This window comes from Polypterus senegalus, chromosome 10, assembly GCF_016835505.1.
Source record: "Polypterus senegalus isolate Bchr_013 chromosome 10, ASM1683550v1, whole genome shotgun sequence".
In the NCBI taxonomy this organism is placed as follows: Eukaryota; Metazoa; Chordata; class Cladistia; order Polypteriformes; family Polypteridae; genus Polypterus; species Polypterus senegalus.
In genome coordinates this window covers 134,535,602-134,552,720 of record NC_053163.1, presented here as the reverse complement: position 1 = coordinate 134,552,720, position 17,119 = coordinate 134,535,602, and the positions used below count along the sequence as shown (strand labels likewise).

General features: G+C 40.8%; 1 protein-coding gene and 1 long non-coding RNA gene across 2 annotated transcripts; one reads left to right on the top strand and one right to left on the bottom strand.

Moving 5' to 3' along the window:
• Positions 1 to 424: 424 nt before the first annotated feature.
• On the bottom strand, positions 425 to 3,247 carry timm13 (translocase of inner mitochondrial membrane 13 homolog (yeast)). The gene is made up of 3 exons (XM_039764594.1): positions 3,000 to 3,247; positions 1,012 to 1,080; positions 425 to 923 (listed from the first exon to the last, which is right to left on the bottom strand). Exons 1-3 carry the CDS (start codon positions 3,120 to 3,122, stop codon positions 825 to 827), a joined length of 291 nt encoding a protein of 96 aa, XP_039620528.1. The 5' UTR covers positions 3,123 to 3,247; the 3' UTR covers positions 425 to 824.
• A 5,596-nt stretch (positions 3,248 to 8,843) lies between these two features.
• On the top strand, positions 8,844 to 16,268 carry LOC120537665. Its single transcript, XR_005635368.1, has 5 exons — positions 8,844 to 8,981; positions 9,171 to 9,329; positions 9,658 to 9,780; positions 9,872 to 9,987; positions 15,978 to 16,268. It is a non-coding gene; the product is annotated as an uncharacterized LOC120537665 (long non-coding RNA).
• Positions 16,269 to 17,119: the final 851 nt, after the last annotated feature.

Below are 17,119 nucleotides of genomic sequence, written 5' to 3'. Positions count from 1 at the left end.
GTTGTCTCACTTGTTAAAAACCCCTCTTTCATTAGGGATTTTAGCCGTAAACACCAGTAAGATGCACATGACAACAGACCAAGAATATATCTAACTTGATACCATTTGCAGCTAGGTGTGTTCATCGTGAACTACCTGGTTAAATAAAATACCTGGAAGGAAACTGAAGAGAAAAAAGTGAAGGACTGAGAATCACTAATTTGCTTCAGGCTACAAATCATTTGGATGAGATCTTTGGAAAGGAAAAACCTGTATGATATATGAATGACCAGATATGGCAGAATGTAAGCCATCAAATTAAAAAAGATCTGTGATTGGCAAGGACTGATTTGCAATTCCAGAAATTGTGTTGTTTGGATCAAACACCTGCAGTCACTGCGGCCCTCCAGACCCCTTGCCTTAGACACAGAAAAACACGTTCAACTCCTCCCAACAAAATTATTTTATTTTCTCAAAACCTGAAAAGCTGATTTTGGGGATCAGATGCAGCCAGGGTCTTGTCATCCATCACATACAGGAGATGAGAAGAGTCAATGGAGGATGAAAAAGGGCAAACTGATGAGTGTATGTCATTACACTAAATGAAGGATCTAACACGGACAGGAGCTTTTTTGCTCGAGACAGAAAAGGTCAGCCCCACCAAACTAACTAACGGTCTTTTGGTGGTCTCAGCTTGGCTAGCTTGTGCCTCGGTCCCAGCCAACAATTCAGAGTTCATGGTGATGACAATGTGACTTGGTATTTTAGGCTGCTGGTAGCTCTTTGACATCATCCAATCCTCTGAAAGAGTCAGGTGCTTTGCTTGCCTCCTTGAGGGAAGGAGGCTAGAGACGCGCCCTTTCTCGCTGGAGTCGGGAATTATATGTACGTGATACCGTGTTCCATGCATCCATGTAACGGTCCATGCACATGGCAATGCATTTCTAAAACAAAAACAGGAACAAACATATGTAAAGTGTTTCATGTGCGCTTACTACAGATCAACGCAGAATCATATTTGATCCAACCCACCTGTTCGGAATTGTCCAGGCTGCTTCCAGGCTTACCGACACACTTTTTAAAACATTTATCTGTCATCCTCTGGTGAAGAAAGAAAACAAAAAGTTGTTAGGAGTTGTTTCTTTGCAAGCCATACCAGGAGAAGCAGTTGCAGTCCTTCAATCGATCCATTCATTCACAGACGGTGAATAATAAACATTAACACTGCTTTTACAAATCCCATACCAAATGGGATAAAACAGAGACATGTGTATTGCATGGTGCACTGCAAACATTAACGTGGAGGTCTACATCGATTATTTAGGTTTCTCGTGTCTTTAAAGGTTGCAGCACAGCTAATTCTTAAATAATGAAGTCATATAAAAGGAAGCCTTAAAGTACAGACAAACGTAAAAAGGAGGGAATGATTTGGGCAATTAAAGCAATACGTGTTTACAAAAATTTAAATTAATGTGACTCATCTATTAAATATTATTCTTTATTAAGGTTTTTAAAAAGATAATGATGCCAATTTAAACCCTTGAACAGGGTTAGAAACTTAACAGAATAAATCTCTGGCAAACCCAGACATTAAAAACATGTCATAAAAACAGCTTTAAAGAGACTGTTTAAATGAAAATATTCAGAATTATATAGGAATTTACTAAGTCAACAGTACTTATATAATAGGGTTTGAATTTTCACCTTTGGTATTGATTTTAAGCTGTCAAAGTATTTGTTTAGTGTTTGCACATGGCATTATAAATCAGGTAGTCCATGAAGATATCATTAAACCCTATACTGAAATCCCCCCAAGACTATAACACCCCCACTTGTTGTTACATTGGGGGGTTCCCACATCTAATTACACATGAAGCCCTGCATTCAATTTTTTCTGGATATTAACACCAGTACTAATTTAAAGGATAGTTGGTATTTAATCCCCCATGCCTGCGTGGGTTTCCTCCCACAGTCCAAAGACTTGCAGGTTAGGTGCATTGGTGACTCTAAATTGTCCCTGGTGTGTGGTTGGGGTGTGGGTGTCCTGCCCTGTGTTGGCTGGGATTGGCTCCAGCAGACCCCATGACCCTGTGCTAGGATATAGCGGGTTGGATGATGGATGGATGGATGGATGGATGGTATTTAATTGATGAATATGCCACAATCGGCACGGTGGTGCAGTGGTAGCGCTGCTGCCTCCCAGTTAGGAGACCCGGGTTCACTTCCCAGGTCCTCCCAGCGTGGAGTTTGCATGTTCTCCCCGTGTCTGCGTGGGTTTCCTCCCACAGTCCAAAGACATGCTGGTTAGGTGGATTGGCGATTCTAAATTGACCCTAGTGTGTGCTTGGTGTATGGGTGTATTTGTGTGTGTCCTGCGGTGGTTTGGCACCCTGTCCAGGATTGGTTCCTGCCTTGTGCCCTGTGTTGGCTGGGATTGGCTCCAGCAGACCCCCGTGACCCTGTGTTCGGATTCAGTGGGTTGGAAAATGGATGGATTGGATATGCCACAATTTTAAAACTGTTATTACATTTTATTACAGAAAAATAACAATGTTTATGTGAATGATTGAGGTATTTTTTCTTTTAACAAAAATGGGATTTCCGTTTTTGCCATGTCATCGAAAAAATGTTCTGGTATTGAATACAAAAACACAGGTGTCGTGACATTCCTAGTAGTACTTAAAGTAACACAAGCCTACCCCACACTGGGCAGCACCTCGCACATACACCTCCGTTCAGACTGACTGCTTACAATGCATCAGCTGTATATTTTTCGAAGCAAACACCAATATATGTTAACTTTTAATTCAAACAAAATATAGTAGGTATTATACTGCAATTATTTTTGAAACCGTCGGCTTATACAAAAGTGCAGCACTTGGAGAGTAATTCGGTTTGTGCCCATGGCATCTCTTCGCAACAGCAGCCAGTCTCACTGCCTCTACCAAAACTGCTGAAACGATCAACTCCTGGAACTCGTTGCCCCTCGGCGTGCCCTCGCCTCACGGCATCAGCCTTACCTGAAGGAGTTCTTGCGCGTTGGCTACAGCGATCTGAACCTTAACTTGTTCCATAATCGATCCGGTGTCCATTTTCCCAGACCCACCCGCTCCAGAGTAGTCGGTAGTGAAATTGTCCATCATTAACACAAAGTGGAAAATGAAAATTTAGCCCCACGTGAGTACAAACAAATACCGCACGGTGAACCTGAGCAAATGTGCCCTTGAGTAACTGGAAATCCGGCACACGCGAATTTCCTATTGGGTGGCTACTTGGGAAATGAAGTTCTTTTTGCGCCATAGGACTACACTGACGTCATCCGCATGCGTTTCGAGCGGCCGCTGAGAGGGACCGTATTGCTTCTCTCTAGCGGATGGGAAGAGTAATAATAGATGTTGTTCCCAATGAATAAACACTTCTCAACTGACTTTTTACTCCTTGGTGATACATTAAATAAAGAGAGGGCATGACGGGGGACAAATCTAATTTTTAGGTGAAAAGAAATAAGGTGAAGTTATTAACTGAAATGACACCAATATCTAATGGTAACTGCGGTAGAAATTGTTTCGTTTAACTGGAATTTTTGATGTCTATTTAGTCATGGGAGCAGTCCCATTGATTTGATAATTTTTTGCAAAAATTGTTTCTGAAATGCAAAATGTATTTAAATATACATGTACGCGCACTCACTATTAAAAAAAGTATTTTAAAGAAAAAATAGTTACGTTTTACTGTATGTCCACGTTATTCCAAATAGCTGATAACTTCTTGTATAAAAACAATATTGAAAATGAAATTGAACATTTTCTTTCTTAATAAACAGATTTTTGTCTTCCGTTATGAAAAAACAAGGCTATCTTTTTAAAGGAAACTGTATCAATTTTACATCTGTAAATTTAGTTTTTTTGGCAATTCAAGTAGTATTACGGCGCAAAAAATCAAAAATAAACACATCAAATGTACGCTTAAAAATATCAAAAATACTGTATAAAGTAGGGTGGCAATGGGTACCAACCCTAATCCTTAGAATGACAATCTCGTATAAAGCGATGTCATCCTTCGGCGTGAGTCCCTTTGCAGGCGTAATGTCACCCAATGTCCACAAGAGGGCAGAAATGTTCGATGAACAAATGGTGTAAAGTAAACAAAATGTCGATTCTTGTGGGCAGCAGTTGCTGTAGATTTTTGTTCCAACCCAGGGCTCTTGGTCAGAAAGCGGACGCCAAAAACGCCACTTGTTTTTAAGATTACGCTCCCTTACACTATTTTAAGATTAGGCACCTACTGTACATTTTTAAGATTAGGGACCCTAGTGTACCCACCTGGCCTTACCCCCACGAACCTTAAGTTCAGGGTTTTAGTAGGGGTTGGCCAGTCTAAAACAAATAAGAAGGAGATGGCGTCCGCTTTTTGAACAAGACCCCCCCAACCCAGTTCCTTCATCAGAAGTCAATTATTGCTGATGAAACGCTTATAGTTTAAGCCCAGTTTTTATACTTCATTTTAGTTGCCTCGCTTGTTATGATTTCCAACTCTTAATTGTGTATTTTAGTCTTAACCAGATGCATTCGATGTTTGCAATAGCTCCTTAGTAACATTAAGATGCAAATGACAAAGTAAACTACAGATTGTCATCTGACTCGTTCCCATTTACAACTGTGTATATTCATCAGAAGATTTAACATCATGAAATCATTAGGACATTATGATCGTGTCCCTTCTGCTCGGGAGGAATGCCCAGGCGATTACAACTTGGGTGTGTAATTACGAAGAAACGGGTTCAGCCTTAAAAAAAGAAGTGCCCAGGTAGTGTTCAAACGGCCCGCACATCAGAGAATATAAAGTCTGTTCGAGCTGCCATCGTGAAGAGCCTTCGCCACTCCGTTTGACGACACGCATCATCACTACAGGCTATCAGAATTTGTACGAAGAAATGGACAACACTTTCATGATGTTTTCTTCAAAACATAAAATGAATATTGAATGAACATTGATTACCGTCATTAATCGCATATCCTGTACAATACATTTCATCGTTAACTGTATTTTGAAATGTGTTTATTCGTGCATTTGAAGACAATTGAAAATTTCCCGTTTCCTGTGCCACCCTGTATCAAAAGGTTTTCAATATTTCAAATCAGTACGGAAAAATTAAAAGATTGCAGACAGATATAACTTAAGTGAGCTCATCGTCACCCATCTGAAACTTACCAGACCACAGAGTGTATTAAAGGCTCTTTTGTATCAGTGAGTCGGTGTTTACAGAATCTCCAGATTAAGTTTTAACATTTGTCTTCTTCTCAGTTAATTCCTGTTCAGTTCTGCGTGCTTCCAAATCAATGATCAGAATGCACTTCGAATATCAAAAACTTTCGCGGTGGGAAACGTAAGACTGGCACATCGTGTAAACTTGTGCATCACTATATAACTGTAAAAAAAATAACTTTTAAATGAACATGTATCAGTTTTAATGACCTGTATCTTCATGCCTTTTTTTAAATTAAGAACATTTAGAATTTATTTGGAAAAAGTAGTAAAAAAATAATATGACCCTGCTTAGGATGAAGTGGGCTTAGAAAATGGTATGGTGTGATATGGTATTGTCACACATTCCTGGATCAACTGAGGTATGGTGTACCACCCTGGGATGATAGAGGGTGCTGTCGCTAACAGTCCTGTCTCCTTTTACCCTCACAGCATTGAGAAAACGCCCCTTGAGGGCTGAAGAAGCAGAGAAGCCCCGCCCCTTCTGGTCCACTGGTATTATAGGGAGACGTTGCCAGAAAGTTGAGTCTCATTTGGACCTGACAGGGTGACTCACAGGAACAATGCCAGACAAAAAGTCTTTTATAACATCACCAGAGCAGCTTAGGAGGCATCAAGCTGCCAGTTAGTGTAACGCCTTTGAGTGGGTGTTTTTCATTTTTCACCTTTTTGTTCATGTTTAGCATGGTTTGCCCACTTGGTACCTTGCCTCATCACTCGCCCTACTACAGTATGTCTACATCAACATGAACGATAAGTACTTCAAATTATGCATAATCACAGTCAGTTCCTACAAATATACATATAATAGATAAACAATGGCGGTGCATTGGAAGTGCTGCTGCCTTCAAAGTGGAGACTAGCCTTTGTGTCCAGCGTGTTACCTGCACAGAGTTTGTTCATCCAAGTGGTCCCCTCTGCATTATCCCCTGGGCTTACTGTGACAAACTAAAGGACTCCTGCAACCCCTCTTAGGGTACATGGGTTCGGAAAATGGATGGAGAGAAAAATTAAGCAGCATTCTAGAATAATTTTACAATTTTTGTTGGTACTATCACATGTATAAATGCTCTTTTTATTCAAATAATAATGTAGTATTATGAATTGGCTATGTAGACATAAATATATTTATTGAATTTTTAGAGTAGTAGGGTATTGTACTGTGTTAGCCATTATATAGATGCAATGAATAGTCAAACAAAGTGACACCTTTCATTGACTAAATGAACAGATTACATACGCAATGTTCAGAGGAAACCGAGGCCCCCATCTTCAGGCAACACAGATACACCATACATTTATATTAATACATTAATAACTTTTAGGTAAGATCTGCATTCTTTAAGGATTTCACTTTTTAAAAATGTTTTAATATGTGAAAGACATTATGAATACAAGGAGTATCTGTAAGTTAACAGTGTTTTACCACTTTATTTTGACATAATAGAAATTACTGTTATTTTAGGGGTATTCTATTTTTTTAATACGGCAAGCAACTGTCCTTTTTAGGTTTTTGGTTGGCACCCTTTGCTGCCATACTTTTTATTGTATTTTTATATTTTTGGTTTTTTTTTTTTGCAGTGCAGAGAGATGTCCACGCTGCCACACTCACTGACACGCTCAAAGAAAGTGATGATATCTGACATCTCGTTTACAGTAACCTATCAGGGCACATGCTTGATGGAGAAGGGAAAAAAATGAACGGACAAGCAGACACTCACATCCATCACAACAGATCTGTAAATGTCAGCATTAAGTCAGCCCCGGACCAATATGTTTGTCTATGCAGCTTGCTTACTTCATTTGACTCAAGCTGTTTAGTTTCCAGTTAAATATTACTGAAGTTGTTTTTTAACATACTTGATTTTATATTATTGTATACTGCAACTGATTGTATTGTATTGTTAAATCTTCTGTTGAGTGATTTCTTATGGTCTCACTACAGTGTAATATACGTAGAAGTAATGTGTGGACCATTCTATCCTGATATTTCAATGTAAAAGCTGCACTAAGCAGGCATTGCGCAGACCTGAAAAGGGCAGACAAATATCTCTGCAGCCCAGAGCCTCCACCTTGGAGCTCCAAGTAGGCGGAGTTGACTCCAAAGGGCACCAATAGGGTCTAGCTGTAGACCTCCAGAGCTCCGCCTTTTTGCACTATATGATTAGGGTTATCTGACTCAAAAAATGCCAAGTACTGTCACCTAAGTTTGCTCCACCTACTTCATAAAGGGAGACTTAGTCAATCTAATAATAGAGACTTTGTCAGTCACCAGGTAGGAGCTCCGTCCTGCAGTGTGCTCTTTTACAGAGTGACGCCTCCTTACTAGGTGGAGGAGTGGAAGGGGCGGTGTGTCAAAAGAACTCACTGGGTGTCTTCTCGTTACTGTGCAGGGAACAGAAGAGGACAAAGTCTGTGCCAGTGCCCCCCCCCCCTCTCAACCCGGGGTGGTAGTACATACCTCAGATGAGCCCAGAGAGTGATCCACTGATGTGTATGTGTGACAATGTATAAGTGCTTTTATAAACTTCCACCTGGGTTTTCCTATTTTTTTTTGTCTTGGGACAAGGGATGATTAACTTATGAAAATTTGAAAAATATAAAGTTATGATACTCAGTTCAGATAACACTATTTACATCTTTTGTTATGGAACCTGTGATAGAAACATACCTTGTAGCTGTCATTTTCAACATTTTAATAAAAGAATTGCTCTTTCCACCAATTGTTTGTTAGAGAAATTAACATTATTATCTCACATATAAGAAAAACTTGCAGGACATCCACAACACATTGTAGAAGCATTGTCAAGCAGAGTTGGCCTGGCCATGAATTGCCACCAGTACGAGCTGGCATTCCATCAGTCAAGTGAGCAGCTTCAGAGTCAGCAGCAGGGGAAACTTTAAAAACAGAAAGCCTGCCAAAGTCCAAAAGAAGTCCAGCTAGTGCATTAACAGCTGCCCAGTGTTTGTTTGTGCTTTGAGCGCAATGCCACTTGGGGTAGGCTCCAATCCCATTTCTCCAACCACCTCCAACCTAGGTCTGGACTAAGTGGGATATAAATGACCTAAACGCTTGCTTTTTTCTATTTCTTGCAGGCTTAAACAAAGGCAAGCAATTGGGATCAAATTGGAAAGCCGGGCACTTGGGCCAATGGGGGAAAGGAGCAGCCACCCCTTTCTGCACGTCCATGGATTGGCATCATGTTCCATGTTGGCCCTCTAGTGTGACCCATGCTGCTATATTATTATCGAGGAATTAAAATGTTTGGCAAATGTGGGGAGAGATGAATAACCAGCAGAATGTTGCTATGAAGATTCAAAGCCACTCTATCATCTATTTCAAAAATTCATATGGATAATTTGATACCACTGAAGGCCGTCCACAATTATTTTTCTGCACAAATCGTAAACTCCCTGACTATTGATTGAAAACACAAACACATCGTTCCTTTCCATAGTAAACACCACCCTTAGACAGTGCTGCATGATCTGGGCATGATGCCAATGTCGCACTTCTCCGAGTTGCCAGGTTGTTCTCTTTCAGTCCATTCACCCCATCAGCTTTGTTAATGTTTTGTAGATGAACACCCAATCTGTCCCACGACACAGGCGCTCTCTTTGGTGGACAGATCTGTAAACCTTTATTCCACTCACTTCCACCATCTGTCCTGCCACTTCAGAGTTCAGAAAATATAAAAGCACATCCACCATTTCAGTCTTTGACCCACCACAGACTGGTAAGTAGACTGCAGGCAGCTGTTGGCTCACAGGTTTCTGTTTGTGTTGTACGCATGAAACATTAAACTGAGGAGAAGTGTAAGGAAGCGGAGGGACAACTAATGGGATCTCCTGGTTCTCTTTAACTTCTGAGAGGTTTGGCCTCCTAACATTTTGTCTCTTAAATCAAATGTTGCTAATCTTTTAAGATCATAGCACGTCCTCCCTGCACCTACATCATGAAGATGCTGCTCATGTTGACCTGCATGGTGCTTGCTGCTGCCTGTGCTTGTGTACACACAAGGAATTCATCACTGGACAATGCCTGGGAGGAATGGAAGCACATACATGGAAAGCAATACTCAAAGGTGACTGATGCAGTCATGGGGTGTGGGATGGTGACATTGGCAGATAACCTCAACCAGACCTGTTAAGTTTCTAGTCATGTCAGCAGTCTTAGTGTAAGGGCTGGCTGGATGAAGGCACAGATGCTCTGAACAGACCTGTAATTCCCCTCAAGTAGGGGAGCATGAAGATGTTTGGGTTATCGCCGCCCTTTATGTGTGTCTCCCTGGGTTCCATTTTTTTCTTGTGTAAGTCTGTCATTGAAAAACAAGTTGGGGCAGGTAGGGTGATGCTTTGATTTCCCAGTAGGCAACACTCCACTTGACTGAGCACTTAATGTGTGTTCTGAAGGAGCAAGAGATCTACAGGCGGATGGTATGGGAAGACAACCTGCACCAAATTGTGGAGCACAACAGAGAATACCTTGAGGGGAAGCATAGCTACACCAAGGGCCTGAATTATTTCTCTGATATGGTACGGTTTTGGTAGCCACACTGAAGATGGGTATTTATGCCAAGTGTGGGGGTAGGAGATTTTCACCCACCTTTATGATTTTTTTTTTTAGACAGAAATTGAGTTTGAGCTGTCGATGCGGGGCATAAACCCGTTTGTGACTTGGGAGAAGAAGTACAGACAGCAGAAATGGTTACCAACATTGTTTTGATATTTGGATTTGCAAAGGTATCTAATAAAACTTAACTTCAGACTTATTCATGTACCTAATGCTTTATTCAAAATCTGCTCACCCATCCACAAATTATGGAACCAACATATTTAAGTTCAGTGATGTAGGGAGACCTGAATAGCAGCTCTGAGTTCAAGACAAGCACCAAACTTTGAAGGGGCGCCAATCCATAAATAATACATTTACACAAATTCATATGGGAAAAATATGGAATTACCAGAACAAAAGTAAGACTTGAACGTGAAATAGCCTGAACACCTTTAGGAGGTAGGAAGAAAACCAAGAAAAACACCACACAGACACAGGGATAGCATGTAGACTCTATATACTGTAGCTGGTGACAAGGCAGGGATCTGAACCCAGGAGCCTGGTATTGAGCTAAAACTGTGTCTCCCACTGTGCCACCAGGCTATTTAAACTATATTTGGGCTTCTGAGTTGCACAAAAAATTCAGGCAGGAGAGAACTGGGCAAAGAGAAGGAACAGTATTGGGGCTTTATTCAGCAAACACGCAGCAAACCTGACAGACTCCTAGTTGTCTGCCTTACTCCATGCAGTGATCACCCTTCAGGTTAGAAGATCTTGAAGGTGTCTTCCTCAGGAGCGTTCAGCTGAAGAGAGACAGGAGCTGTAGGTGGTCTGGACAGGACAAAGAGAAGAACAGAACAGCATGTAAGTGATTGGGCTTTAAAGCCTCCAAACATCGTGAGCTGCTGCCATATGTGCTACCCTCCACAGCTGATCCCACACCGATACAGTGCGTTGTTTCAGAGCCGTTTTTTCCTTTGCATTGGATTGCTGTTTGACAGGCTGAACCAGCCCCAGAAAATGAAGTGCATCACTATCAGTCACAATATATTCACATATGCATTACAGAAATGATTTTGTTCTTTACAGTTTAATGCATTCTTGCATCCCTTATTGACTGATGAGATACAGTACATCTGTCCTGCTGATTTCTAATGTGATTATCCAGTGCAAGGTCACAAGAAAGAGCCACCTGTCACCAGAAGAAGTACTTTTACTAAAATATGTTTATAGAATATTTCTGTTTTACCTTCATTTAAAATTTGCCGTCTACTTTCAGTTGTACTTCACTACATTGTCAATCACAAATGGTTAATTTTACTCTCATATGTTTTGCTGGCCACATTTGTTCGGGCAATGTTAAAGCAGGCAACAAACAGGATATGCAAATACAGTACACAAAATGAAAGTGCACTCAACCATTTATGTAAACTGTATGTTACAACTGCTTCATGAAAACTTGTGTATATGAAGATGTGCTGATGTCCACCTCTTTTGCTGACCCCCAGTCCACTAGGTAGTCATTCCATGTACACCATGCCTTTGCCTGGGCTGTGGGGTGGGGCTAGATGTCTGAGGGTGGGGTTGGATTGTGTTGATGGACAATATTAGTCTCAGTTATTTGCAATCCTGAGGATGCTGTCCTCATGGCTGTGTGGCAAACAGGCAAATGGGGGACTTGACTTTCAAACTGTAGTGAGGTGGGCTTGTGTATTCACGCGCTGTGGTTCACTCACCTCCTTATGTTTGGTGATCACATGTATTCCTGAATTATCCTGGGCTTCACAAGTCCAAAACAGAGCACAGAATACCTGAAAGACCATTCCTTAGAAGATGAAAGTCAAGGCAAAGAGCTTTATCAAAGTACCTGGTGTTGCCAATATAAATAAATAGGGAAAAACTGCTGCCTTGCAGTAAAGAGACCCGGGTTCACTTCCCGAGTCCTCCCTGCATGGAGATTGTGTGGGTTTCCTCCGGGTGCTCCAGTTTCCTCACACAGTCCAAAGACATGCAGGTTAGGTGCATTGCTGATTCTAAATTGTCCCTAGTGTGTGCTTGGTGTGTGTGTGTGTGTGCCCTGCAGTGGACTGGCGCCCTGCCCGGGGTTTGTTTCTGCCTTGCGCCCTGTGTTGGCTGGGATTGGCTCCAGCAGAACCCCGTGACCCTGTGTTAGGATATAGCAGGCTGGAGAATGACTGACTGACTAAACACAGCCCTTGATTAGAGAAAAAGATGTCATCCAGCAAGACAATGAAACTGGTATTCAGATTAGTTGAACAGAAAACACTACGTACCTGCAGTCTTTGAGGTCACACTTTGTGCATGCTGATGATGATAATTCCCATCAGTCATAGCGCACTCTTGCTGCTTGATGGGAATTTTAGTCCCTGCATCAGCACAATAATTTCAGTTGCCCTCCCTTCCATTACAACCCCTCTCCCCAACATGGCCTATATCTTATATTTTAAGTTGGACCAACAACAAGGCATAATTGGTACACTGCTCTGAATTAAGTGGGCAACATGGTGGAGGGGGCTGTCCAGAGGCTTCGTAGACTATGGGGCATCCAAACTCACCTGCAATTTGTCATGTCCCTTTTGACTCGATGCAACATAAATCGTGACATTTTAAAGATGTAGATAAATCTCCAGATATTCTACATTAATCCATATTCCCCCACAGAATAAGTTCTTTTGATTCCATCTTGGTTGAAGCCTTCATATTTGTATGGTTGCCAGTATCTTTCCCTTTATTTAGAACTGGCATCTATCTATCTATCTATCTATCTATCTATCTATCTATCTATCTATCTATCTATCTATCTATCTATCTATCTATCTATCTATCTATCTATCTATCTATCTATCTATCTATCTATCTGTTTGCTTTTTTTACAAATTAGCCATAATAAATACAAAAAGTTTAAAAAAGTTTGTTATGAATGTCCATTCATCAAGCTATAAATGTAATATGCTCCTCCCTAAAAACAGACATTGATTAGTTTCTATTCAAACAATTACAGCTCCTTGGCCAAGGACGTGCGGTCAGGGGAGGCAGATGAGTTCATCATGAAAAGTAAAAAAACTAATAATGATAACATAAAATAAATGTGTCCACTGGTCTGTGCTAAAAATTTGTTTTCTGCATGATTCCAATAATTTTGATTATTTTTATAGTCAAAATCACTGAATTGGCACATTTCCTGTTCAAATACAGGGAAAAAACGTGAGGTGCGGCAGCAACGAGCCTCACCTCACCTCGAACTGCACTCTCCCTCACATATGGTGTTGATGCATGCAATTGGCGTGTGCCTATAATGTCTGCAGACACGTTTATTATACACCCTGACTTTCCTCAGTCTGGCTAATATCTTTAATGAATGTGTGTGACATATTTAGTCTTGCTGATTGGACATAAAACCACAGTGAAAAGGCACAAGGTAAGGCAGACAGTACCGTGCCACACCGAATGGGGCACATGTGAGCCCAACAGGTGCTCATTGTTGCTGTTCATCTATGCAGAGGCTATGGGCGCCAATAAGTTAGCGATATCAGGAAGTCAATTGCACTGCAGCAGTCCTTTCATTTTTATTTTTCATTCTAACTGATCGCCAAAATGGAGGACTGAGTTTTAAAACTAAAGGAAAATAAGGAGGACTTTTACAAGACAAGAAAGTGACAGAGATTTTTGTGGAGAAGGATAGACGCTTGGACTTCATTTACAAATAAAGGTATGACCATAAACGGTTTTCAGTTTTATAAAAAACGGGATCAGACTAAGAAAAAAACAATCAAATATTTAAAAACTAAATTTTGACCTTAAATAAAATTGGTTTTTTTTATTTTTATTGTTATCCTTTTGTTGAACAGTCTGTATTAAAATTGTTTAAAGCATTAGAATTAAAAGTTTTTAAAAACAACTAAATATTTCAATTTAGGTCAAAATTGAAATCCATTTTTTTTTGTTCACCACTCAATATTTTCATTTGTACTGAATGAGTATGAATTATGGAATTGCAAAGGCAAATTTAGAACACATGAAGGGTGCAGAGCAAATGTGCTCTCTCCGCTCTCTCTCTCACCGTTATAAATGTAATGTTCTTTCTTAGCCAAATGTGTGCCTCACCTATGTGTGTGTAAAGAATGCTGATGAGCCATGAAACATAACTTGTAGTCAATGTGCACGCTGGCTGCCAACTGAATAGTGAATAAGCTACTCTTTTGAGTTCATATATTTGTAAATCTGACTGAAGGAGTCAGCGCCTCACCAGCCATGAACCTCACCGCACATCACTGCCCTTGGCAACAGTGTCAGGCTATTTTAGCCTGAGTGTCTGTGCTCTCTTCTGATCGCCTCCATTTTAACTCCTCATGTCCAGCAACGTGACTGACTTCCATGTGTTTTACCAGGTTTGAAGTGTTGCTGCAGTAGTGTACAGTCTTCTGACACATATCACATTTTGCTTCATTATTGTTCAGTGGGGTAAAATGAGTCCAAACAAATATTTGCTATCATTCTTCCTGCTTTGGCTGGTGTAGCGTAATACTGCCAGTGTGAATGCAGGACCACGAAAAGCATGGAATGAAAAGTGGTTCCCATTTTAAACAATGTGACACATTCAATTGTATCATGTTCACACAATCAAATGCTTTTAACAAATTATGTCTTATAAATGTGTATATTATTGGAAATGTGTAATATCAACACTTTTTATGTGAGCATCGATGTTTACATTTAAAGTTCAGGATCAGAAGCATCAGTACTTCAGTATCATTCTGCCCATCCCTAGTACCGAGGTATTGGTAAAGTTGTAAACAAGATAACTATGAGCTGTTACAGTGAGAAATCGGGTTATTTCAATGGCAAACTTCAATTAGAAGAGCATTTAACAAACAGTTGATTCCAGTATGGCAGGGGTCTCCAGTTCCAGTCCTGGAGGACCACAGTGGGTACAGGTTGTTCTTCTATCCTTTTCTTAGTTAGTTGCCTATTTTTGCTGCTAATTAACTTGTTTTGAATTAATTTTAATTGACTTGCTCTTGAAGACTCAGACCCCTTAATTATTTTTTTTTTCCTTAATTAGCTGCTAAACACCCGGGGGAGTAAATGCTAACATTAATTTTATTTTTATTTTTTTCATTTTTATTACTATTTAATTTAATATTGTTTCTATCTATCTATCTATCTATCTATCTATCTATCTATCTATCTATCTATCTATCTATCTAACAATAACGAGATACAAAATGAGACAAAACAGGACCAGCAAACTGTGACCATCATACAATATCTGAAAATAAAGAAAGGTGAAGGGCTCAGGAATGTTGATTTGCTCAGGTCCCCAACACAATTGACCAGTGCTCTTAGAAAAGAGAAAATCGGCAATTTCAGAAATGTATACACAATGAGAGCAGCAACAAGCCAAGGAATTAAAGAACGAGTTTAATTACCAGCAAGAATTGATGCCTAATTAAGCATCTGGTTGGAGTTGAAGACCCTGACTTAGTTGGTCTTCTGTTGGCTCACTCACTTCACATTCTTTTTCTGTTTGGGTGCCATTTAAGGAATGAAATGAAGGAATTCAGAGGAACAAATCTTAAAAAACAAATCAATTAAAATTAAAGGAAAAGGAATTAACAAGCAGCAAAACCTGGTCACCAATTAAGAAAAGGGTTAGAATGAAAGCCTGCAGCCACTGCTGCCCTCCAGGATCAGAGTTGGGAACCCCTTGCAGAATGGAGTTAACTGTTAGGGGAGAATACACAGACGCATTGGTGATTGGATGAATTGTGTTGAGGATGCTAAATTGCTGAGCTGTGGAGCACCATCCGTGAAAGGCTGAACAAAGAAGATGTTGGTGAACATTGGAATTTGACATTGCCGTTGGATGTTGTTGCAGCTGACCAACTATCAAAGCCTGCTTAACACTTACCACAACAGACTTGAATGTTGGCTTGCTTCTATTGGGAATGAGTTATTTCTGTTTGTTCTATTTGAGCGAAGGAGTCAGTCACCACATAGTGCTGCAATCGCAAGCAAGTACCAGGCCTGCAACAATTATTTGTTGTCACATACAATGTGTTTGGGAGAAGGTTGGAAGGCTCTAACAATGGTATTTCTCAGCCAAATGGGTAGTTGGTGCTGTCATCTGACCATCTCTCCTTTTGTCCCTCTGCAGACCAGCAGAAGAACCACCCAAAGAGTAACATCCCCATCAACCCTCCCTGTGATGACGTCACTTCTGTCCTCAACTGATGACCATTTCCCACACAGATCCCATTTACAGAAGAAATCACTTCCTCCTTTCAGCTTCTCTGAACCATCCCCTTCCTGTCTCCGCCATCTAGAAGTCTCTGTTTACCCTCTATAACTAGTTCCTATTTTTGAACTCAATTGTAACCACCAGTTTTCTTTTTGCTGTGACTTCAGCATATAGGGTGGCCATCCCCAAATCTTTTTGTGTCTCCTGCTGACAAAGGTTGTGGAAAAGTGATTCTGGATGCGCTGTCCCAGATTCCAGAGCCTTAGGAGGTATCTTCAATAGCCCTGATTTCGACTCGGGGTTGGGACCTTCCACTTGACATATCAGATATAGCCTGAACCCAGGATCACAGTCTGGTTTGTCTGGAGGTATGGGAAAACTCTGGGTCGTGAACGGGACACATTCATTTCCAAGAGCTCCAAGGGATATCGTATCGCTGTGTGCCATCAAAACTCGGGGGTGAGAAATACCAACTAGTCATCCCCGAGGCCCTTCTTCCAGAGTTCTTGGCTTATTTTCATGACAACCCTTTCGGCAGTCAGCTTGGCAGATTGAAGACTTTAAAAAGGTATTAGAGGTAGCCTGGTGGCCCACCATGAGGAAGGACATGTGGAGACATGTGAGAACCTGTAACATATGCCAGCAGTACAAAAACCCACCGGGGCTTCCTGCGGGACAACTGCAATCAACAAATATCACTGAACCGGAAGAGATGTGAGGAATTAACATTATGGGTCCATTGCCGCCAAGTAGGAACAAGAGTACCATCCTGGTAGTGGTGGTAGATTATTTCTCCAAATGGGTGGAACTTTTTGCTTTGCCAAACTCAACAACTGAACAGCTGTGCTCCACCCTAAAGAATGAGATGTTTACCCGCTGGGGGGTTCCAAAGATCATCATTTCCGACAGAGGTCCACAATTTACCAGCTCTGAGATGGAAAGTTTCATGAAGTATTGGGGGGTAACCCATAAGAAAACCACAGCATACCATCCGTAATCCAACCTCACAGAACGAGTGAATCGAACCCTGAAAGCTATGATAGCCTCCTATGTCGGTA